General features: G+C 44.5%; 1 protein-coding gene across 1 annotated transcript in view; it reads right to left on the bottom strand.

Annotated features, from left to right (window-relative positions):
- Positions 1 to 24,596, bottom strand: part of AFG2A (AFG2 AAA ATPase homolog A) — a 198,245-nt gene extending 173,649 nt beyond the window's left edge. Inside the window, exons 1-9 of the mRNA XM_054563420.1 lie at positions 24,383 to 24,596; positions 19,798 to 19,919; positions 18,707 to 18,864; positions 14,882 to 14,940; positions 13,626 to 14,270; positions 12,596 to 12,725; positions 10,880 to 10,936; positions 9,237 to 9,360; positions 6,701 to 6,956 (exon numbers count right to left, since the gene is read on the bottom strand). Of these exons, the coding sequence (XP_054419395.1) occupies positions 6,701 to 6,956; positions 9,237 to 9,360; positions 10,880 to 10,936; positions 12,596 to 12,725; positions 13,626 to 14,270; positions 14,882 to 14,940; positions 18,707 to 18,864; positions 19,798 to 19,919; positions 24,383 to 24,545 (1,714 nt within the window). The 5' untranslated portion in view covers positions 24,546 to 24,596. The remainder of the gene's footprint in view (positions 1 to 6,700; positions 6,957 to 9,236; positions 9,361 to 10,879; positions 10,937 to 12,595; positions 12,726 to 13,625; positions 14,271 to 14,881; positions 14,941 to 18,706; positions 18,865 to 19,797; positions 19,920 to 24,382) is intronic.
- Positions 24,597 to 24,957: the final 361 nt, after the last annotated feature.

The following is a 24,957-nucleotide window of genomic DNA, read 5'->3' on the forward strand; positions in this document are numbered from 1 at the left end:
AGAATTCTTAAAAAGGTATGTCATCCTTATTTAGCAGTGAGGAAACAGAGTACAAGAGGTTATCTGGCCTGCCCGAAGACTCAGCCAGCTGACAAAGGACAGTGCTACCATGAGAACCTATGCCATAAGCCTTCCACTAAACCCCATATGTCCCTGGACTTTATTTAAAAATACTGAATTCTCACAAATCAGTATTTTAATTCTAACTTAGAAAACACCATTGGAGGAATTCCAAACATGGTGAAAAACATTACAAAGAGAACTTTTCATAAGAGTTAAGTACTTTGTACAAAGTAGATCCACCATAAATTCCCATTAAAATAAGCTACTAATGGGTGGGAGGAAGGGCTAATAGCCATAACTATCTCAGAACTCTGGTTTAAGATAGATAAAATTTTCCATCTCAAAAAATGTTATCTTATAGTCATTAGGTTTAGTATTGTTACTAGACCTACTTGAGCGTAATAATGATAAAATCATTGTTTAAATATGAGTTTTCATTCTTCCTGCTCGGTGATGCTGTCTTACCAATGCCCAAGTATGAACACAATGAAATGATGTGTAATCAACAAGGATGCTACAGATAAACTCATAGAGTAGTGAAGCAAATACTTCCTTTCCCTGTAAACAAAATGTCTGAGCCCATCTCTTGAAAAAATCAGCTCTATTTATATTCACTCTCCTGAAACGGTACAGGCAGCCTTAGAAGGGCAAGTTTATAATAAATCCCTATATTTGGAAAACACTGTTGCTAAGCATCTACTAACATTCAGCAGAGTTTATATAATTCACGTCTCTGCTACATAATTAACATTTCATGTTTTCCAAAAAAGTGTAGTGTGCTTATCTAGGTTGTTAATTTAAAACATTATAAATTTTGAGGGAATTAATAAAAGGTTATGCAACTAATTAATTAGAAAGGCAGCCTAATCCCTGGAGAAATACAAACACAGACATTAAATGTCAGGATGTGTCAGAGCTGAGCTTGTAAACAGCTTGTCCGGTTGAGATAGAACATTTCAAGATGCAGCTGCTCTCTGCTTAAAAAGGTGAGCTACAAAACATGAGGCTTTTTGGACAGGTCATGACATATCAAATCACACTCTAGCACAAAAGTTAATTATAAAGGAAACATAACATTTGAAAATAAGTTTCACACCCAACCCTCAATATTAATATTATATCTGCTCAGATAATAAGAGATCCAAGTGTTGAAAGCGACATGACTGTAGTATTTCCAACTTTCATGCTCATTATGGAGACAAAGGTAAAAGTTATGGAAACTGTTTAGTAACACTGGACAGACCAGAGAGCTGAGCGCAGGCGCACTGGGACAGAGGCAGCGTCCCTGTGCCAGGCTGCGGGGAGGCTGTGAGCCTTCCAGCCTCTGCAAGGGCCTGCACCAGTGAACATACACCAAGGGGATTCTGGCCTTCCGTGCTGTGTCCTGCAAACAACCTTCGGATTACAAAAACAATCAACGGCCCGGCCTGCGTGGGTTTTGTGAAACTCAGGATCGCTTCACTGTATGTGAGTACCAGACATCTGTGCACAGCGTTTTGTTAAAAAGAGCAGCTTCCCCGACTAGAAGGCGGTCCAGGAAGAGGAAAACCATCAGAGAGCCAACACTTCAAAGCTCACAGAACACACAGGTCCACAAACCGCAAGCAAGCCAGTGTTCCAGAAAAACCATATGTCCTCATGCTTATTTCTCTTATTAAGTGTTCATTCTTAATGGTTTCCTTAATTGTGGCTTTTCTTTCAGATTTGCCATTTTTAAGTTTTGTTCAAAACCATTACGCATACCCGGAAAACAATCATGGACACGCACTTTCTCACAGCACAGGAGAGTTAAATGACATAGCTGGGGATAGCACATTATTGTCACATGAAAGCTCTGGAAAGAAACTCAAATCTAGCAGAGGTAGTCAGAGAATCACATTCCCTAAATCTAACCCTCTTATTTAAATCATAACAGACAATCTGCAAAGCTCCTGGCGCTGTTTGGCCTAGATCCGCGGCCCGCGGGGTACAGTCCTAGAACCAGCAGCATTGACACCACCTGTAACTTGACAGAAATGCAAAATCTCTGTGCCCCTCCCAGACTTGCAGGGCCAGGAGAAGGGGGCCCGGCACTGCATTTTTAAGAAGCTCCACCAGAGGCTCTCACACAGATCACAAACGAGAACCGCAGGCCTGACTCCCAGTTCACACGGCTCGCAGGCTGGTGCATGACCAGCTGCTTCACAAGCGCGTGGGAAACATAAATACCAATGCCAGGTTCCCCACCTCTCTCACTCAATTCAGTATCAGGGCAGGGAGCAGGGTCAACATGATGCATAAGAAGGTTTAAGAACCAATGTCTTGTGTCCTGAGCTCTTGGAATGTGGTCCCCAGACCAGCAGCTAGGAGCCTGTCAAACCTTCGCGGGCAGCAGCCCAGATGGCCCGGATCAGACACCCGGGGGCGGGCGCTCTGGCCGGCTGCACACTGAGCTCTGCAGATGTGAAGTGTGGCTCCACACATCTGTCCTTAATTGAAACTCGCACAGGGACGTTGCCCTGTGGAGGAGGAAGAGCCCCCCACAGACCGGAGGTCATGGTGTCCTGCCTCCCCGACGTGCCGGCAGGCATCCCAAGCTGTCCACTTAAGCACAGCGTGACCGGGAACAATGAAAAGGCCGCCTGCGAGGCACCGGTTTTAAGCAAAACGTAGGAGAAGTCCAGCCAGAGCCACAGCTCGGGACCTGTGCATGGGAAGCCAACCAAAGCTGGGCCTGTTCAAGTGAGCGCAGCCGCTGCTCAAGCAGGTGCAGAGCACCCACCTTGTTTACAGCTCCCCAAACAGCAGCCGCGCAGGTGGCCATCCTGTGTCCCAGCTTTCACAGCCCCCTCTGATCAAATACCTTTGGGTCCCTACTGTGCACCAGAAATCACTAATATTGCCTCCAAATATTAAGATGTTACCAGGACTCTTTCGAATAAAACAACAGCTCTAACTCTGTGTGCAGCCTTAAGGTCAATGAGACCCCTGGGACCACTGCCACTGGCCCAAGGCAGCGTACTTGAAACGGGGAGCGGGCCCCCAGTCAAAGCTCCCCAGGTGGGCCTTTCGCAACTCTGAGAGCCATTCCAGCCACCTCTCAGCAGGTCTAAATTTAGGCAAGATGCCACACCAAATGTTCAGTTCCTTTTATTTATAACTAGGCTAGTGGTTCAAATTTACCCTCTGGTGGAGCATTTTCTTGCTGTGCTCAATAACACACCACAATATATGGGGATCCTTGTATGTTCAGTAAGTCGGACATACTTATACTTGTTCTACAGCAGTTGAGCGTAATTCTACTATTTCTAATGCTAACAGTATTTGAGCTGTTTTATCTTTCCTTTTGAGTTACACTGGTAACCAATCTTATAATTTACCTAAGTCCTTAGTCAAAAATAATAAAATTGTTCCAATGAGAAAATGCAGCTAACTTCACCATCAACATTAGTTTGCTTTGTTGCAATAGTTCCAAGAACGCTGGGAGAAAGCCCCAAAGCAGCGAGGTGCCAGCCACTCAGACAAAGAGCCCAGAAGAGAAGCCAGTGAGGGACAGTAAGGCCGATTGCAGGACGGTGGCCAGTGAAGCCAGGCCAAGTTCAGTGGGTAATATGAGTATTCTTTGTTGCGTTCCCCTCTCCTTTTTCTAATTCTTCCTATCCCCCCTGCCAACTTCTTCCTTGTTCTCCCTCATATCCAGGGAATGTCCTATTTATATTTACAAAGGTTCTTAATAACGTCTACCACAACACCCTCAGTTTACAAATGAGAGAAAACTAAGGCTCAGAAAAGACAAAGAACTTGCCCAATACCACAAGCCTGATTTCCAAGGTTGGTGTGTCCAACTCTCAAAAGCCATTTTCTACTATAGCTCCGTGCCTCTCTAGAAAACCCCTTGCAAAATAATCCTAGCACAATGCTCTTAAATTTTATTCTATTACATAGTTACAGATGACACCACGCAATACAACATACACTAATATTTAAGACAATATCCACAAAACCACTTATTTTTCCCTACTGGACACTTGAATTATTATATTCATCTTTTTAAAAGCTACCTTCTCATAATCTGATTCACCCCTAACTCAAGGGAAAATAGAAGACTGAATACCTGATCATCTGAAAATATTAAGTTCCATTATTAGCGGTTAATATGTATTTCCTGCTGTGCACACCACGTACAGCTTTTTATATACAACGTCTCTCTGCCTTCAGGTTGGAGCCGCTGCCTGCCCCATCTTCTGATCTTTCACAACTCTGTCAATCAGGTGTGCGTAGTGAGGAGCAGAATTGCTCAAGTTGTCCTGCCACTCGCCGCAAGTTCTGGGGGCAGTGCCGTGTCCCTGAAAGCAGAAAGTCCTACTGACAGCAACTGTGTGACTTGCACGTTCACGTCTCCCCTGAAATCGGCTCAGGGCACAATTTAATTTTGGAACTAGACTTAACTTGTAAAAAAAAGTATGGTATTTCTTCTATATAAATTATTCCTCCTCTTAGGTTCATAGATAAATTAAAAAGCCTTATATCACTCTAACAAAAGCCTGTTTTATGGCTTAATCACCAACATGGACTTGGAGGATGGTGAACTTGAGGTCAGACCCCAGCTCTGCTCCACACTGGCCGAGACCCCGAGCCCATGACCCTCACGGCGCAGGGCCAGTGCGCGGACGGGAGGGAAGAACATTTGCCCTTCTGCACCATCTCATGCCCCACATTCTGCCTGTAAAATGCTTACTTTTTCTTTAAGCTTCCTCTCAGATGGCACTTTTTCTACATAATAACAGCATTTCCTTTCCCCACAGGGAAGTTTCTATGTTTTCCATAGTTTTTTGTATACATATTTCACTGTGTAAATAAGTGTTCACAAATCTTTCTTTCATAAGGCTGTTCATGGACAGTAAGAATCCCAGAGTCTTCTAGAATATGCATATTAGAAAGTCAGAAACTGTCTGGTAAAGGATGTTGAAGAATGAATCCTTGCCTACATGGGCAAATCCAAAGCAACGCCTATGCAGTACCCCAGAGGTTTGGAGGTTCAGTTCCAGATCACCCAGGAAAGCCAGTATTTCAATAAAGAGAGTGGTAATCGTACTGCTGGTGGAGGGACTTGCCTTCAATTTGTAAAACACACATCCATGAAGTGCAATAAAGCAAAGTAATAAAAAAAGGTATGCCTGTAACCCAGACTCTTCATTATCACCTAATGGAATGAAGGAAACCAAGTTATCCACTGATACATCTGTTTCCTGATGTATCAGGAATTCAGTTCATGATCAATCTCACCACTTCTTGTGAAGCACAAGAAACTAGACAGAAAGAGCCCTGTGCTTACACCATGATGTACCAGAAGAATGTTTGTGTTTGCCTTGTGTCTACATAACCTGCAGTCTTCCCCAACTGTGGGCCCTCTAACATGGAAATCACAATAATGATCAAACAGAATGAAATAAACCTGATTTTCTCCTCCAAGAGTGAGATATTGAAAGACTCCCAAGTATCTCTTTCAAGTTTTCCTTTCCCACCCATTCTTCATTCTCTAATCTCTTTTCGTGCAGTCAGGCCAGATCAGAAGGGCCAAGGACTAATGAAAGAGTTGACAAAGCCAACTAAATTAGATGAGCTGTGAATCAATGATTTGGAGGAACTTATGAGTTACTCTATTTCTGTACTAAAGCTCTAGAATAACTAAATTTCCAACTCAAGAATTCAATGTCTTCTATTACCTTGGCAAGGGTTAAACTTTCTTTATAGCACCTTATGAAAATATTGGATAGCTCACAACTGGAACAACATCATGCCACAACTGAACAAAATACCTCCAAAGTAGGAAAGAACTTAGAAACAAATGCTCGCACAAGAAAAAGGAATAAATATAAGGCACCTAAGATTACTGGGAAACCAGAGATGATCTGAGGTATGTCCCCCGCCTTTAGAGGTTACCAAAAAATACACACATCCTTTCAGGAAGGGGGAAAAAGCCATCAGAAAGCTTTCAATGAAGCCTTACTTGCCTGATCAAATATTTCAATAGCTTATAAAAACTGCCCTGATCTAAATAAATACCTCTTCCATGGCTGAAACTACTCTGAAAAATTGCCCACACGTTAAAAGGTCTTAAGGCTTCCAAAGTAACTACAGTTATAACAAGTGAAGTTCTTAAAGTCAAAGAGCCAAATGATTAATAATAGCCCTTAAACGGTTTCAGCCTTAAACATCACCATCACATACTCTGAGGCATAGAATTCTTTGGTTTCACTAAGCGCTTTTACAGCACTTCAACAAATACAAAGCTGATCCTTAAGTAAAATTTGATCTTGCAGGCACCCTAATTTCCATAGCACAATGTTAATAAATACTATCATTACTACTACCATTAATGCATACATTTATACATCTGTGTGTATGTGCAGACGTAAGAAAAATCTGAAAGGATATATGCTCTAATAGTAGTAATATTTAGGAGGCAGGATTAAGAGTGATTTTTCTTTATTATAGTTTCATGAATTACCTAGATTTTTTCAATAAATATATCTTTTATGATTAGAAAAAATTAACCATTTTCATTACGAAATGAGATAGAAATTATCAGTTTATATAAAAACTAGAGTTACGAAGCCCATCACCACAGACCAACTACACAGCAAACCTCCGTCACCTGCTTCGTTACACAAGGCTTTCAGGTCCGCCCCGACGTATCCGTGAGCGCTGCTCGCCAGCTGCCTCAGCTCAGCTTCCGTGAGGGCACGGGGGGCCTTTCGCAGCAGCTTCCGAAGGATGTCCAGCCGGTCCTGAGCATTAGGAACTCCAATCTCAATCTCTTTATCAAATCGCCCAGGTCGGCGGAGTGCAGCATCCAAAGCGTGAGGGCGGTTTGTGGCCCCAATGACTAACACCTGTCCTTCACTTCCTTCCTATCAAAATAAAATAAAATAAAAACAAATTAGTTATTCTTCTAAAAATAAAACATATAATACACATTCATACATATCTATAGAAAGAGACACACGCACACGCAGGCAGCAAGGATGGACGGATCTGACTGTCCAGGCGGCTGAGCCCTTCCACTCTTACTGCCCACCCCACACTTCCTCAAGCAGCCCGAGTGCTCCCTCCCCTAGGAAGCGTTCCAACACCTGCCTTCCCGTCTACTCAAAGAATGGCTCTCCCACACGTAGCACCTTACCTACTATTCCTATGAATAATAACATATAACACACTATCATATAGTTATTTTAACTTAAATGTTTTAAGTTGTCCTTTTCTCTTACTTGAAAGCAAAGATTACAACCTACAGATTATTTAAATAGAAGAAGGCACCGGAATAGTTGTCAAAGAGATCTTCACATATGGATTGTTTTCTTTTTTAATTTTGATAAATTTTTAAATTCCTGAAAACACCAACAGCAATATAACTAAAACCCGAGTATCAGCAATACTTGAGTATGTATGGACTTTTACTGAGAATGAAATTTGGAACAAATTGTAAAGAACTATGATCATGATCAGCCATCTACAAAAATTATCCAACATTCTACTCAGAAGACCCAAGTGTAATCTACAGAGGCTAACGTACCTGAAATGTGATTCAAAGAAAACTCAAACCTAATCAATTATTTCGGATTTGCCAAAAGAAAATGCATGGGTTATTATGAATTCAGAAGACAAATACAGGCCCTGAACCATCCTCGGACTAAAACACCAGCGTCACACGCTTGCCGTCCACCCAAAGGCACGAACACCGGCCCACAGCAGGCCTGCCCCAGGGGCACAGAAAGAGGCAGCTGCGCTCAGTGACTAAGATGCTCCAGCCAGAGCCTTTCTCCTGAATTCCTACTCGCCAAGATTCCTAATTACAATACAGTTCTCCGTATACATGCCTTTTGGGTGAAAATGAGAGTCATCCATAAACTAAGATATTTGGTCAGCTTAATAACTCTATTTCTCATTATACACAAACTGGTGCCCCAGGTTATGTGTCAGACGTGTGAGTATTATTACTGTGGGTCGGTCATCAGAGCCCCACCAATTCCGAAAGACTAATGTTGGATTCTCCAGCTTCATCAACTGAGAACCAAACCTGAGACATGACAATCACACCTAGGTACTGACCCAAGACTGAGAACCAGGGGGTCACCCAGCCTCCCCCAGACGGCAATCCTTCTCTTGTGTTACTCTTAACATTTTAACACACTGTTGGCAAATAACAGAGCCTTGCCCGGGCCAACTGGCTCAGTCAGTTGGAACACTGTCCCATATACCAAAGGGCTACAGGTTCAATCCTCAGTCAGGTACACACCTAAGATGCGAGTTCAATCCCTGGTCGGGGTACATAAGGGAGGCAACCGATCAATGTTTCTCTCTCACAACAATGTTCCCCCTCAACCTTCCTCTCTCTAAAAATCAATAAACATATCCTCAGGTGAAGATTTAAAAAAAAAAGAGACTCAATATGAAATCTTCACATTATTTTCACATGTTCAGTTTCCACCAATAAGCTGTAAAAACCAAAAAGTTCTAATAGTCCAGTGTTTTAATATGCATAAGGAGTACATAATTTTAAAAATTTATTTAGGTTCTAACATGATTCTAAAAAATAAGTTATTTACAATCCTGCATAAGAAATGTATTTTCTGATGGATGACCGTCAGGAACGTGGGTCTCCCTTCAGTAATCAGCACAGACTTTATTAACCTAAGGGTGCCGCCCTGTCAGAGAAGCTAGTGAAAAGGTCAATTCTTTTCAAATGCTGAACAAATACATTTTCCATTACTCTCACTTTCTTTCCTTCCACTTGTCCCCGAAGTATCAATTTACACATGGGCATATAAGACTTACTCATGAAATTTCTTTGTAAATTGCCCTAAAATCTAACCACTAAATCTTTCTTATTGATTTTTGCTTCAGGTTTTAAAGTTAATAACATGTATTTATTATAAAAGAAACCCATCATCATATATTATTTTATATGCTAGAAAAACATACCAGGTTATACTGCTCTAGCAGTTACTAAGGAATCTGCCCCAGAAAATTATTTTATGGTCCTTCCTCTAGTTTTTATGGCTAATATTTTTCCCTCATCCTAGAATACCCTAAAACTCAAGGTATATTGGGTAGTTTTTGCTACCACATACATACAAGGCATTAAGAGTCAACCCCTTCCTACACCGACTCAACAGTGGCGCTGTACTTACTGAGCCAATGCCGTCCATCAGTGTTAGGAGTGAAGCTACAACTCTTTTCTCCACTTCATTCTGAGTCCCTTCTCTTTTTGGGCAAAGTGCATCCAGCTCATCAATAAAAATAATGGATGGGTGCCTAAAAACAAAGAAGCAAAATGAATTCTCTAATATACATTTCATTTTTAAACTTAAGACATGGTATTTCAATTAAAAAATTAAAGCTATAAATCAAACACAACATGTCACATTTACGATTTAGTTAACACTATTAAAAGACAAAGGGAAAAGGATGTTAAACTCAAAAGCCTTGGGTTAATTCTAGCTAAACTGCCAGCTCACCAAAATCACATTCTGGTGGCCCTGAGGCCCGTGAAAGAAGAGCCCCGGGTGCAGGCTGCTGCTCCTGCGCCGGGAGCTGTGCCCAGGCAGCAGCTGCCCGCTAACACCGCCGACTTGTGGCGCCTCGATTAATTCAGGAGCTGAGACTAGAGATGCTGTCCCTAGGAGCAGGCCTACTGTCCAAGGTGGGGAAAGCAGAAATGTGCTCTTTTTTTTTAACTATTAAAAAGTAACTTTCAATATGGTCAGTGCTCCTATAAAAAGATGTGAATCTCTCCTAAGAGGGAACCTTAACTGTCGCGAACATATCAATGACAATAAAAATACACTAAATAATAACGTACACGCTGGCTCTCAAACCTTCAGGATTAAGACTACAGACTCCATATTTCAACTATCCTATTACTGGGGAAAAAAACTTTAAAAATATTACTTTAAAATATTTTAAACAAAGAACCAAAGAAGTTCTTTTGATAAGACAGCAGTAATTAGGGTAAGATAAACACGCAAACAACGAGAGCGACCTAGCCATATGATAAATATTACATTAGACTAAGTCATAGACCATAGTCAACTGCTCCTTACAATGTAACATGGTAGCCTAATTTGAGGAATAAGCAATAAAAATTGTGGTTTAAGAGCAAAACATCTGTCCCTTTGAAGCAAAGTATAATTAAACAAAGTTTTAAGAATGAAGGGCTAATGCACTATAGTCTACAAAGGAACGACATATGCTGACTATGCCTGCGAGCCCAAAAGAAAGAAAACCATAAATTTGTATGCCTAAGTGACATGACATCAAATAACACTGCCTTAATTCTTTTACCTTATGTAATTTTTAGAAATTGAAATAAATTGACATATAACATTATATTAATTCCGAGTACACAATGTAACAGTTTAATATTTGTACTTTTGTGAAACAATCACAAGTCTAGCCACGGTGACCTCTGTCACCGTGTATAATTACAACACTTCCTTTCTTGCGATGAGATCTTTTAAGATCCACTCTCTTTACTGCTTTCAAATATCAACTTTAGGCACCATTCTGTACATTACACCCCATGACTTATTTCTTTAATAACTTGAAGTTTGTACCTTTTGCTACTTTACGTAATTTAATAACTCACTTATCAAGCTTCCAAAAGTTTTAGATAAAATCAATTTGATAGAAAATCATTAGATTTACAATCTCTTCTCATGCTACCACTAATAGTTTTGTACTATTCTTCCATGCTTTGTATAAAGTGTTGGTATCTCTACTTCGATTAACACATCTTAACTCCTAACTTCAAACATCTGAAGAGGGAGAATACCGCAGAGTGGCTTCAGCAAATATCTGACGTAATCTTGCTTCAGTCTCCCCATAGAATCTGTAACAAATAAAATACATTTAAAGGCTAACTCAATATTTTTAACGCCTTTTCTATAAAAGCTCATTTGACTTTCCAAATATTTCCAAAATACTTAAAATTACTTTCAAAAGTTACTTCCCAAACAATTTGTATATACATTAAAAAGAAAATTTAAAACATTTAGACATACAAAACATCCACACAGAATACTATGCAACCATTTTTTAAAAACCACATTTGAGCAGAGCATCTCTGGCGTTCGAGGAGGTAACGCCGCAGCAGGCAACAAATCCTCCTGAGGCAGGTTGCCGTCAGCACCTGAGCCTCCACAAACCTCACAGACCTATAATGGCTTTCGGACTGACCACCCTTTCTCTTTGTGTGGCCGATGCCGGTTATTCGCGTGCAACCCGAGAGAACACAAAGGACCTCTGTGAAGCCACTGGCAGTGAGGCGCACAGTCACGCGAAGGGCGAGTGCCTCGGTGCGATGACCAGCACTCTCACTACGGGCAGGGCTGCATCCAGGGCCCTGGAATGGTCCCTGACGGACTTTCCGAATGCACACCACGGTCCTTGCTTTAAAATGCGTCAGTGAGGACACACGAGAGCCACTGCAACCAGACCAGGACGGCCCGTTTTGTCCTCTCAGAGCTGCAGCCATTACTTCATTCTTTTTCCACAGAGAGCTTCTCAATATATTTTTTTAATTAAATTTCTTATAAAAGTGCCATGAGAATGGGAGTCATTTCCGTTAATTAAGTTCTATATGATAAAAGTACCCTGTGTTCTTAAATTTGTATGGTATTTTTAATATTTTAAGGTCAATTGTATCCTTGCAACTACTTGTGAAGGTTTAGTTTTGTTACACTACTTGCAAAAGCAAAGTTTATTTTCTACCCAGCACGGAACCTGTGTTTGTAAAGAAAAAGAAATAACGGTAAGTTACTGTGAAGCCTGCAGTCAACACTCAAGACAAACAGTATTTAGAGTTACGGATAGTTCATATATTTAGGTTTTCCATGTCAGCTATTTTTGGTTCAGAATTTTTTTTAATTGAAAAGATACTCCCACTCACCTACTAAAACAAACATTAAATGAGGGAATAACCCAAAGTAAGTGTTGTTTTATCTTTAAAAAAAAAAGTATGTTATACTGATGTATGATGATTTTATTTGACTACAACTATTACCTGTTTTTGCAAAGTAATGCTACAATGATATGATAAACATAAGACTAAATGTTATAGTTACTTAAAAACCAGAACTATGCAATAAGTAAGGCCTCCTTCCTGTTTTGGGTTTACCTTATATAATTTAAGTCTTTGTGATAAGGGTTCTGGACCTGTTTCACTGCTAGATATTTACTCTATTCTCCAAATCACTGTAACTGGGGCTCAGTAATAAATACTATCTCTGAAATTTTGTTTTATTATTATCAAATAATAATAATGGCATAGGCAGAGTTTCTCATCATAATGTAAGTTTTTAATTTCCAGTACTTTACTGTGGTTTTTCAAGATATGTAAAAATGCAATTATGTCTGATTTGTAGATATTAAAGAGCTCAGCTGAGTGACGTACATGCAACTAAATCAAATCTTTACGAATGAGCCCTAAAAAAACGTATTTAAGAAGCATGCTTCAGAACGCTGGTATTCTATTACAGGCTGCACCTACTTGCTGATGATCTCAGGGCCGTTTATCACGGACATGTACGCTCCGACCTCGTGGGCGATGGCCCTGGCGATCATCGTCTTGCCCGTCCCCGGGGGGCCGTAGAGCAACACCCCTCTAGGGGGAGGGATCCCTGGAAGGACAAGAGAGCACCTGAAGTCAGCATTGCTAAGGCTCTGGTAACTGCTGTCATATGGCTTAAAAGACAAGTTAAAGGTACAAATTTATCTCGCATCACAAAAGAGTCAGACCTTCTTCACTCTGCCCAGAAAGAGGTACTAACTAGGCCAAACACTGCTCTCGGGCAGTAACTGCTTCTCTCTCTACAGACCCAGCCCGTCCAGGCACGCGGACAAGAACTGGCTGGACACCACACTGTTGCCATGGCCCATCCCACATCATCAACGCCAAGTCCAGACAACAAGGCAGCACAAGGCAAACCGCCAATCCCAATTTTTATCCAACCAGCTGTCTGGAAACACACACGCATTCCTATCAAAATGGCAATCCAAGGGTTCATTTTATATGTACATACATACATACTTGCAAAAAAGACAAAAGCAGAGATGGAGATGGTGCACACCGAGTACGTGCAGAGCACCAGGCAGCAGCCACATGGCAGCGGCTCTCGTTTGCGAGGAACCCAGCCACTGCCCTAACCACTCGCCTCATGCAGACGTGCGGACTCAGCTACGTTTCCTAACCAAGAAGTCTCATCAGCGCATGGCTTATGTCTTTAGTCATTACAGCTGACCTAGCCTGACAAGAGACTTGTCGTAGATCCAGTACAAACAACTGTGCAAGTGTGCAATGAAGAGACAAGGCTGCAACCAACTCACTGCAACCTGAGGACCCGGCACAGAAGAGAGCTCAACAACTGGCATCTCCCAAAGCAACCCGCACCTCCTGCCATGCCTACCACTCAGGAAAGAAATGTAGGTAAAAGGGCGGGCAGTTATTAAAGTGTAATGAGCAAACTGCTTTCAAGTTTGAATTGAACACGTTTGGGTGCCATACACTGAAGAAATCATACCGTAACTCTTGAATAGTTCAAGCTGCTTCAGAGGAAGTTCAATTATTTCTCTAATTGCTTTCAGCTGACCACTTAAGCCACCTATCATGTCATAAGTTATTTTGAATTGGTTGTCCTGGTCTTTAGAATTTGTACAAAGTTTTATAAAATTGACTCTGGTTATTGAAGAAATGAAATAGAAAGAGTCAGTGTTGCACTTTGCTCCCAGACTGTCTGACTTTGGCCCTCTCTCTTCACTGGTAAGGTGCTTGCTTCCGTCTCTGGCAGACACGAAGCTATATTCAAGACCTGAGACCTCCTCGAGCCCAAGCCCACTGCTGCCACCAGGACTCTGTGAGACATCCGACAAAGTGTCACCGGCTTTCTTTTTCTCTCTGTCATCTACTGGTTTGCAGGGAGTGCTGCTTGACGGTGGGACCCGAGGCCCTTCCAGGTCCAGCTGGCTTAGCTGCAAGGACATATCCAGGGCGCTGGCTTCAATGCCAGCCTGTGCAGAGGGCACACCATGGGCGTCAGCGTCAGAGCTGCTCTGCAGCCATCTCAGTATCGTGCCATCCGCCCCTTTCACTCGCAGCACCTGCAGCTTGCACGGTCGTCCATAGAACGTAATGTACAGGAAGTTGCCTGGTAAAACAATCTTGCCATCTATAGAATAATTTATTGAACATACATGTTAGCACAGTTTTTCACCCATCTAATGTTTAAAAAGCAATTTGTTTCATCAATTAAAGAAGCTCCTTGACTGAAAAGACTAAATCAAAGATGGGAGTATTAATAAAATAATTGTCATAAGAAATAAAGGCCCTACTATTCCCCTATAAGGGAGTACTATCTGGAGATCAAAGAAAAATAAGATGACTCTCTGAAATGGCGAAGACTCTATCAACTACATTAACAAATAGCCAGGTGGTCTACATTTGATAATAAACCAAACTGGCACTGTTATGCCAACACACCAAGATAACACTTCTCACTAGGAAGAGCAAGAGCTCAAGGGTTCAAAGTCTCAGTTCTCCCATGACTTTGCCCATAGCCATGATGTATATTCTCCCTGTTGCTCAACTACCAATCAGTTAATTGGGGCGGGGTGGGGGAGGGAATACAACACATCACTATCTTAAAAAGACATTAATTCATTGAAGAGAATATTTTCTACACTACTTTGAAAATAAGATTAAGTATACAAGTCCTCAAAGACACATAACTTTATTTGCTACTGCCTTGCTTCTTAAAAAACTGTTTAAAACATGTCTCACCTAGTTTTCTCAGGAGACAACCAGCAAGTTGCTCTTCATTGATATCCAGATTTTTATCACTGTAAAGGGGAAAATAGAAATAAACACTAAGTATACCAAAAGCTTAAATATAAAATAATACATACATAGCTATAATGTAGACCTAATCAAAAGCATAATTAATTCAAAACCTGGAAACGATTTACACAATTTTGGAATGATTTACAGTTTTCAGATAGTTCTTATAGCCATGAAAATGTCACCTGCAGTTTGATGTCCTCGTGGCCTAAGTCAGTGTTCTTCAAAATATAGGATATAGCCCTGAGTGGTGTGGCTCAGTGTACTGAGCACTGGCCTGAGAGCCAAAGGGTCACAGGTTCAATTCCTGGTCGGGGTGAATGCCTGGGTTCCAGGCCAGGTCCCCGGCGGTGGGGTGCATGAGAGGCAGCCATGCATTGTTGTTTCTCTATCTCTCTTTCTCCCTCCCTCCTCCTTCTCTAAAAATAAGTAAATAAAATTTTTTTAAATGTTAAAAAAAATAGGGTACTATCCATTAGTACATCATGAAATCATTTGTCAGTCCTACCCAGCACTTTTAAAATAAAATACAAAATGCCAGAGTATGCCACACACAGATAGGGTAAATATTGCTTTGTAACATATTATTTCATTGTATACACATACACACCTGTGCATATGTGCATTCTGTGTTTATATATTGTAGATGTGTATATACAATGAATCACAATGATAAATGTTCCTTTTTTTATTGGGTGTCAGTCAAAAACATTTGAAAAATGCTGCCCTTAATTCCTTACCAAACTTGCCTAGCTTGGCAAAAGGCTTCTACTTATAGCTTACTTCATTCCTTTTGAGTAATTTATAGATTATCTTTCAGAAAAGAAAAATCCTAGCTTTTTCTGAAAAAAAAAATATAGTACATTATTAAAGAGGAAGAAATAAAAACGAGAATGGTACAGTGGAAGTTTATTCTGGAGAAAAGGCATGTCTAAGAAAAATGAGAACCCTATTCTGACTGACAACAGTACATTCCAGAAAGGTTCTTGTTTTAGTCCAGGAAGCACGCACATCTAAAAATCGTGGCACCTATACAGGAACACGTCCTTGGAGAGTTCTCAGAACTCCGCACATGTTCCTTCTCTGTGTGTAGCAGCAGCCCACAGGGCCGACAGCTGTGTGCTCTGCTGACATCAGTAGAAAGGGAGGGTTTGCCTCAGAGAAAGGTGTTTTGGCAGGGCCGCTGGGCCAGGTCTAAGCCACACCCCCACTGTCTCAGTAACACAGCCAGCAAAGCTGACATTCATTATCTGCAATTCCCTACGTGCAAGTCACCTACTTGCTAAATGAGCTGGTGACCCCCAAGTCAGTACTAGCAGAGCTTTCCCAGTCATTCATGGGGATGCATAAAGGAGGCAAAGAATGTGAGCCACACAACACTCTCCCAGCCTCTTGTTTCATCCCTCAGCACAGGTGACCGGAGGCTGGCAGCTGGAGACGGCAGGGGACAATGCAGGGACAGTGCGAGTTCCAGCTGTGGGACCTGTGCGAGGAGTCTCAATCCTGACTCCGGCAGCTGTCAGTGAGGTGGCCTCACCTCTGAACTACCTCTTCTCTTTTCTTAAATATAGAAAATAGAAAAAATAGAATATACCAGAATAAAGTGTTCTAAGAATTTAAGATTATAATGTATATAAAATAGATAATACTTGCATATTTATATATGTTAAATATAAAAATACATAGGCCCCTAGGAACAACGGTTCAGTTTTAATTCAATGTTCGAGGCAATTTTACAGAATACAATAGCACGAATAACAAGAATTGATTGTGTATTCATATAAAAGAAAAAGGAAGAGAAAAATATAAGAAGGAAATTTCATGAGTCAAATGTATGTATAAACTAAAGAGGAAATAATATGTGACTCCCTAGATGCTTAAATTTATTTGTTTCTAGAAATCTGAACCAGTTATACTTAAATTGTTTCTATTTATTAAACTCTGAATAGAAGATATTTACAGATATGTGCAAGAACAGTAAAAACACTCAAACCAGTTTGCTTTTAAAAAAAGAATGGGTGTGGATAAAATCATTTCCACTAGAAGGAGCTCTAAACTTACTAATGAAATGTTTCAGAGCATACAACTAAAGGCTTTAAGCAGCAGATTAAAATTACTTATTTTTCTTATTGGAAATTACATCTCTTATCTAAGCTCTGCTTGCTGCCACATTTAAACTATAAGATTTTTTTTAAATAAAAAATTTAAAACCAAGCTTCCACGGAAAACCTATGGAGTCCCTCCACTGCAGGTCCCCATCATGACCAGAAGTGCCGTGCTCTCCGGAGGTCACAGTTAGCGGATCTTCGGAAGCCCAGACCCGGGGGCTGTGCCCACAGACCCGTCTGCAGGCAGTGTGAGCGCTGACACTAACCAGCCCGCCATACAGGAGCCGCCACACAGGAACTGGCAAGCTCCTTCTCCTCGCTGGGAAAAAGGGGTATGTATGGACAACTTGCAGGATGTTTAGGGGGTTAAATGTAAAGAAAAAGGAAAAATATGTGCATGCACACATGTGTGCTAGGACACAGCTGGTGCTCAACTTGTGCTGAGTTCCTCTTCCTTTCTACCTTTTATTTTATCATTTGGTAAATGGCTGTTAATGCTCTGAAAACATTTTCCTGTTTTTCAGAAAAAAAATATGCCAAAGCTAAAGCTTGGCATCTACAAAAGTAGCAAAAGAGAAGAAAACATTTTAAAATCAAGCTAGATTGAAAAACGTTGTGTGATTCTTGTATTAACACACACACTCCCCCAACACGGTGACTAAAGTGATACTAAAGTGTCAAAGGCCCTGGCCGGACAGCTCGGTTGTTAGCCTATCTCCCCGCTCCACCAAGGCTGCAGCTCCATCAGGGCACATACAGGAAGCGACTGCTGGATGCATCAGTAAGTGAGCGACAAATCGGTGTTTCTGGCTGGCTGTCTCTCTCTCCCCCTTCCTCTCTCTTTCAAATCAATAAATAAAATTCAAAAGTTGAATGAAGTATCAAGAGACGATCTTTTAAAAAACAAATCTTGGTAAGATTTTTTACATCCAAACTAAGTCAAAATCCTATTAGATACAGAATTTCCAAGAGGATGAGCGATTTAACTATATTGATAAGCTGTTTCAAACAACTAGTCTTTGGTGAGGGGCCATTTAAAAATCTGATAGAAATAAATGTTTCACTAGAATGAATAACCAAGGAGTTAAAATATATAGTCAAGTACGTCGTTTGAGCAGTCTCAATTAAAACCTGCTTCTTGCCTTCTCACAGTATCCTACGCCCTCCTGCACAGCTGTAAAAATGGCAAGCGGCCCTGAGTGCGCTGCAGACCCAGACGAAAAACATAGCTAAACACCCATCAGCAGTAACTCCTCTCACCTGAAGTGTCAGGGCACACTCTAATCAGAGGCACTGGAGTCCCCAGTCCCTAAGTCACACAGCACTCGTCTAGCTCGTGCCTTCTAATGCAGGAGGCCACTAGCCACTCGCCACACGGGGCCAGTCCAAACTGAGATGTGCTGTAACTGTAACATACACACTGCATTTTGAAAACTTAGTGTAAAAAATAGAATGAAAATCTTATTAATACTTTTTATAGCTCTAAGTTAAAATAAGATTTTACACATATTACATAAATTATATAATTATAATTTCATGTGTTTATCTTTTAAATGTGGTTACTAGAAAATGCAAAATTACTTATGTGGTTCACATTTGTGACTCTCATTATATTTCTACGGGGCAGCGCTTACTCAGTCACCAAAGAAAAGAGCCAAACCTGAGAGTCACGTCCATTTCCTCGGCCTGCAGCACAGCGCCCAGTAGAGGCTGGACGTGGATGGCGTCGCCAACTCGGACACCCACATTCTTCTGCGCAATCTCGCTCAGGCCGACCTTGCCTCCGGGAAAGCCGGACACAGGCCAGGCTGTGTAGACCTGCCCAGGACCCAGGGAAGAAAGACACGAGAAAATTAGCACTCATACTCTACCAGTGATTTGTAAAGCCCGGCCAAGCCCATGCACCTGCCAAAGGGGTTACAATCTGACACAAGTTATTAAGAGTTTTTATAAATATTACATCTTTTTGTGAAGATTACAAATGACCCCACAGAGAAAATGGTGGAAGATTTGAGAGGCGGGGACAGGAAAAGAGACAGAGGTGTTGCAGGGGAGAAGAAAATGAGATGAGATCCTGCCGGGAAGATGCCAGCAGGTAGCCCAGCCGGAACGTAAATCTAACCTAGGAAACAGGACGGCAGCGCCAGAGCTCTGGGGAACCAGCCCGTCCCCAGGCAAGCGGGACGCTCCGGCAGTGGGCTGAGCTCGGACATTCGGTGGCTCCTCTTCCACAAGACACAGTACAGGGTCCTTAAGGCTAAGCCCGAAACAGTGAAAAGACTGGGAGGCATGACATCAGCAGGGAAGATTTCAAAGCCTTTCCAGAGGGCTCCAGGGGATGAGAGAACACTGAGTCACGGTGCAGAGAAGACGCAGCAGAGGCAGGGGCCACAGCAGACAAGAAACAAACCAAGCTGCCAAAAAGCAGCAGCAAGGAGAAAGGAGGCTGAAAATGAGGGGGGGCAATCAAGTATTTGTATGAAAAAGACATGGTGACCTTCATACCCCCAAAGCGTATTTCTGTAGAGACAAGTGACAGACCGGGAGAATGAGGACGACAGTGTAGGTCTCACTCCCTCCACCGTGACACCAGGGACCGTACTCCCACTGCAGTCAGACATCGAAGGAGGCGACAGCTGACATGGGGAGAGGGTCTTTAAAATAGAGGTTTTGTTTTTTTCCTTGTGTTGAAAATTACAATCCAAAACCTCTCAAATCTTTCCAGACTAAGAAAATGACAAGGACTGTTACCTCTTGTTTTCCGTGTAAACTGGTAAGCAGCACTGGTCGGCCTATACATATATTTGCAGACTTCATAGTGTTGAGTCCAAGTTGAACGAGGGAATTCTGGAACTTTTTAGAAACTTTGTCATCTACCAAGAGTAAAAGAAAATTATTTTTGTATTATTTTGTAATTAAAATTAAAGACATGCTTTCTTTTGGAGAAAATAAAAATCATCTATCCACATAACCACATAAACACACGTACCATACCCTGAAGAAAGCACTGTTCACCCCTTCTTACTTTAACAGACTTAAAACCAAGCCCTTAGAGGATCCACAGACAGTATGAGTCTGGGCTTTGCTTAACTTAACAAAAGAACGTTTTACGGAGTAGCTAATGGTTTTCGTTATTTAAAAAAAAAAAAATTTGCCCCGGCTGGTGTGGCTCATTGGGTTGAGTGCCCGCCTGTGAACCAAAGGGCCACTGCTTGATTCCCAGTCAGGGCGCTGGGTTGCGGGCCAGGTTCCCAGTAGGGAGCACGCAAGAGGCAACCACACATTGATATTTCTCTTCCTTTCCCTCTCCCTGAAAATAAATAAAATCCTTAAAAAAATTTTTTTTTAATTTCACAAGGAACTGAACATACTTGCAACCAGAAGTCTTTGAACTTTCCTTTCTGTATTACCGACTCTGAGTTGAATTGGGGAGCTGGTCCCTCATCTGGCTCTAGAGGATTAGGTCACATTTCCACTTCCGGTCCACGTAATAGCAATCAGATATTTTTCTTCGGTTCCCAAGGATACATGGAGACCACAGTAGCCCCTCAGGTGAGCACTCTTACACTGCCAGGCCCAGAATTCAGCCCCGTTGGCAATGCTTCTGAAAATGACGTGCTAACATCTCACCCCTCGAGCTTCACGCTGGGTTAGCGCTCCTTCCTCTGACTCTCCCAGCATCTCATGCTGCCTGTTACTAGCACTCAGCATCATAATATTCGTTTGTTTCACAGTGTGATTTTCTCCCAAACTATACACTGCTTCAGGACAGGAATGGAGCCATATTTATTTTTGTATCTCCAATGCCTAGCAAGGCATCAAATATAGCAGCTCCATAATAAATGTCTGTTAAATGAATGAATGTAGTAGACGAGTACACAGTATTTTCCTTTTCAGTAAAATTCCATAATACTTAATGAAATTTTAACCTGCCACAGACTTTCTTATAAAATTACATATACCATAATCATAGAGCTCTCATATTAATGTTCCTTAATAATCAGAAAAACAGCTCTTCTGTAATTAAAAATTAGGTAAATGAAAGAAAACCAAAAGGTATGTCTGATTTACATTACTCTCTGCTATAACAAAATAACATCCCAAAAACATTTATTCTCCTCCTATCATCAGATGAATAAATCTAAAAACACGAAGCATTACACTGAGGTAAGATTCATCGTACTAAGTATAAAATAAAATGAGCATATTTTGCCGTGGCTGGTGTGGCTCAGCGGAAGGGGCCTCAGCCTACGAACAGAATGGTCGCTGGTTCGATTCCCAGTCAGGGCACAGGCCTGGGTCATTGGCCAGGTCCCCCGTTGGGGGCATGTGAGAGGCAACCAGTCAATGTTTCTCTCTCCCTCGTTCTCCCTCCCTCCCTCCTCTCAAAAAAGAAGTAAATAAAATATTTTTTAAAAAATGAGCATATTTCATAATATAACAGATTGAAAGGAAATCCAACTTTCCTGTGAGCATCGGGTCTCTCCCGCGGTTCGCCCCTCCGTAATGACAGTGTCCCGCCGGATGACCTCATAACGGACGTTCCCTCGTGACAGGTGTATCAGTCCTCAGCAAGAGTCTACATTTTCTTCTCTTCCCCCGCTTCTACCCTGCACATTCACCGAGCACCGGGATGCGACACATCACAGGCCTCTCCAAATACCGCCACTTCCTGCGTCACCCGTGGAGATCACCCTCCAAAGGCCGCGCGGCCTGACTTCCCAGGACATCTCCGTTGTACCCTCTGCTCACAACACACACGTCGGCGAGCTGCCCTCCACAGTTCCGGCCACCAGTCCCCAATCCTTGAAAACTTAAGAAATACATCTTGACGTCTACTAACTCACTCTGGTAACGAACTTCAGATTTTTTGAGCATTTATGAGCCGGGTTAGCGGATGAGACAGCAGCGGGAATTTCAAACGACCATCCACACTTCACTCAGCCATTCAGCAAATCTCTGCTCTGTGACTAACGTGCGGCAGCCGCTCCGTGAGGCACTGGGGACAGAGGCGACGCAGTCCCTGGCCTCGCAGGGAGCCCACAATCTAACAGGACAACAGTTACTAAATAACCACTGAATAACTGCATAATTATAAACTAAGGTTAATGTAAAAAAAAAAAAAAAAGACTTAGTGTGCTAGAAAGAAAGGCTTTAAAGTGGGATCTGATCTAACCTGGAAGAGTAAGAGAAGTACCGTTTCCATCCCGATCCGGAGGAGGCGGCGGAATTGGCTAAGTGAAGGGGGGACACCAGAATTCTGGGCGAAGAACAGCAGGTACAGAGACGGCGGGCGGGCGGAGCTCAGAGGAGAGGGGGCAGGCAGAGGAGGGGGGCGTCGGGGGGCCTCGCAAGGAGGGCCGAGGCCACCAAGGGCGGCGGGCGGCCTGGAGCTGCGGGCCTTACTCTGCCTGCGGCCGCGGAGGGGCGGGCAGCCGGGTCCCGGCAGGGCCTTGGTTTCAAAGGCCACCGGGCTGCAGGGCGCGGGGCGCCGGCCGGGTGCGGGCTCCTGCCCACGCAGCGGGAACAGAGGGCCGGGCTCCGGGGCGGGAGAGGGCGGCCAGGGAAGCGGGCTGCCGCGGGGCGCCGGGGCTCTGAATTCGGCCGCGGGAAAACTGAGCGGCCCCGCGGTCGCGGCCCGCAGGGAACGGGTTCCTGAGGTCCGTCTGCCAGGCTCTGGGACCCGCCCAAGAGCGGAGGGATTGCCCAGCGCGGCTTCAAGTGTGGCCGGCAAAGTATTGCTTCTGCGTCCTGGTAACTGCAGAAAGTCAGAACCACCGTGTAGAAGCGGTGACTGCAATTTGACACAGTAATTTTACATCTGTGGAATCTAATAAAAATTTCTGTTTTTTAACTTATTTTTCCAGTAAGTCACTTTTATTGTATTGTGCAACCGCCTGACCTGTGCCATCCGGGCAATTTTAAACCTCGCCGCAGCTCCCAGCCGGCAGCCGCGAGGGCGCCGACCTCCTTCCCCTCAGGCTGCCAAAAAAGGAGGCCGGCCGGCGTGCATGAATCGAAATTATGTCTGTTTCTTTTGTCAGAGCAGCAAAACAACGCACATTCTGGGGCGCCGCGGAGTTTTACTAACGGGCTTGCGTGAGCGGTGCCGGGAAGGCGGCTGCGAACCGCGGCTCCGGGGACGGTGCGCCGCGGCGGCGGCTCGCCCACGCCGCAGACACGCGGCGGACCAGGACGGGCGCCGAGCCGCTCGCCGCAGAGTCCTGGGCGAGAAGGCAGTCGGACGAGGAAGGGGGCTCTGCGGCACCTGCCGGCGGCGGAAGGGGATGGGCCTGGGCCGCAGGCTGACGAGCACCCGCCCGGGGGAGAAGAAAACCCAGAAAAGTCTGAAGGGGCGGCACGCGGAGGAGTCACGTGGTCCCCGGAGGAGGGAACGGTCAGCCGACAGACGACAGGGAGGTCAAGGGCGGCCGGCGACGAAGCCGGCCCCGCGGGTCTGTGGCCTCGCGGACGGACGCACGGCCGCGACCGGGCAGCGGCGGCCGGGGAACACGGGGTGCAGGCCCAGCGGGGACCCGCGAGGAGCGAAAGGGCCCCTCGAAGGCGGGGCCGGCGGGCGGGCGCGCCCACGTGCCTCTCCGCCCGGAGGACGAGGACACGTCCCGCCGGCGGCGAGTCACGCGGGGCGCGGCGCTAGGTCGGCGGAGGACGGCCGCAAGGGTCGCCCCGCCGCTCCTCGGCCGCATTTTCGAAGCCGGGACCCGCAGAGGCTTTGCCCGTCCACGCCTCCCCCCGTAAATCCGTTGTCCCAACTCCCGGAGCTGAGATCGAGGCTTTGCGGCCACACACGTCTGGGCTCAACGGTCGCCCCTGGCGCGTAGTCGCTGTGGAACCCGCGAAATGGACGCGATGAACCCAGCACCCGTGTCCCGGGGCGTCTGTGGAGACCAAGTGTGAAGGCGACACTCGCGGACAACGACGACCTGCCCCCGCCCCCGCCCCCAGAGCCCGTGCGGTCCAGCGGGAACGAGCCGCCTCCCGCCCCTGAAGGCGCAGGAGCGATGCTCGGGATGGACGTACCCGCATCTGGACTGAACCCGACTTCGTTTTTCGCCCCCTGTGCTCGCAAATAGGAGCAATCGTGCCGCTAAACATGTCGGACATCGCACGTGAGCCGAAGTTGTCTCGAGTGCAACTTGGCCATTCAAGGCAATTTACCAAAGGGACCGCTCGTGCCCTCGCGGCGGCGGCGGAGCCGGCTGCGAGCCCCCGCCCACGTCGGCCTCGCCACCTGGGGCGCGCGGCGCATGCAGGCGGATCGCCGGGTCTCCGTCCCCTCAGACGGCGAACCCGGCCGTCCTCCCACAGCTCTCACCCTTTTCTAAGAAGTTGATCACCGCCAGAGTCTCGATGGCCGCCGCGAAGCCGGCTTCGCCGCCAGCCGCCGAGGCCCTCGCAGGAGAGTGAGCCGCGGCGGGCGAGGGCGAACCGCTGTCGGAGCTCCGGTTGAGCCGTTTTCTGTTCTTCTTGGAAGACATTATCGGAAGGCAGCCTGGAAACAAGCAGCGAAGCCGGCTCAACGTGCGCGCTTTACTGAGGGAAAAACTTCCGGGGCAGAAGTCAGCGAGACCCCACCCCCCGCGCCGTAATTCTCCGAATGAAGCGAATAAATAAAGGATAGGGGACCCCATGGTCTCCAGAACCCGCGGTTTTCGGGGAGCCCTTCTGCAAAGGAAGACGGATTACGTGGACGGAACCCTCATTTAGACTGCACATTCCAGAAAGACAGTACCTTTTCCTATCTCCGTTCGCCTTCTCTAGCCCTGCGTACGCATGCGTTGTATTAAACTACAGGGATGTGGGAGAATAGTGGTGGGGAAGTTTCTCCCCACTGTCCTGGGGCCGAGCAAACTCCTGAGAGGAGCAGGTGAACAGGACTTGGTGGTCTCC

Source organism: Pteronotus mesoamericanus, unplaced genomic scaffold (genome assembly GCF_021234165.1).
Source record: "Pteronotus mesoamericanus isolate MK-2021 breed Mesoamerican mustached bat unplaced genomic scaffold, CSHL_Meso_final contig_163, whole genome shotgun sequence".
Taxonomy (NCBI): Eukaryota; Metazoa; Chordata; class Mammalia; order Chiroptera; family Mormoopidae; genus Pteronotus; species Pteronotus mesoamericanus.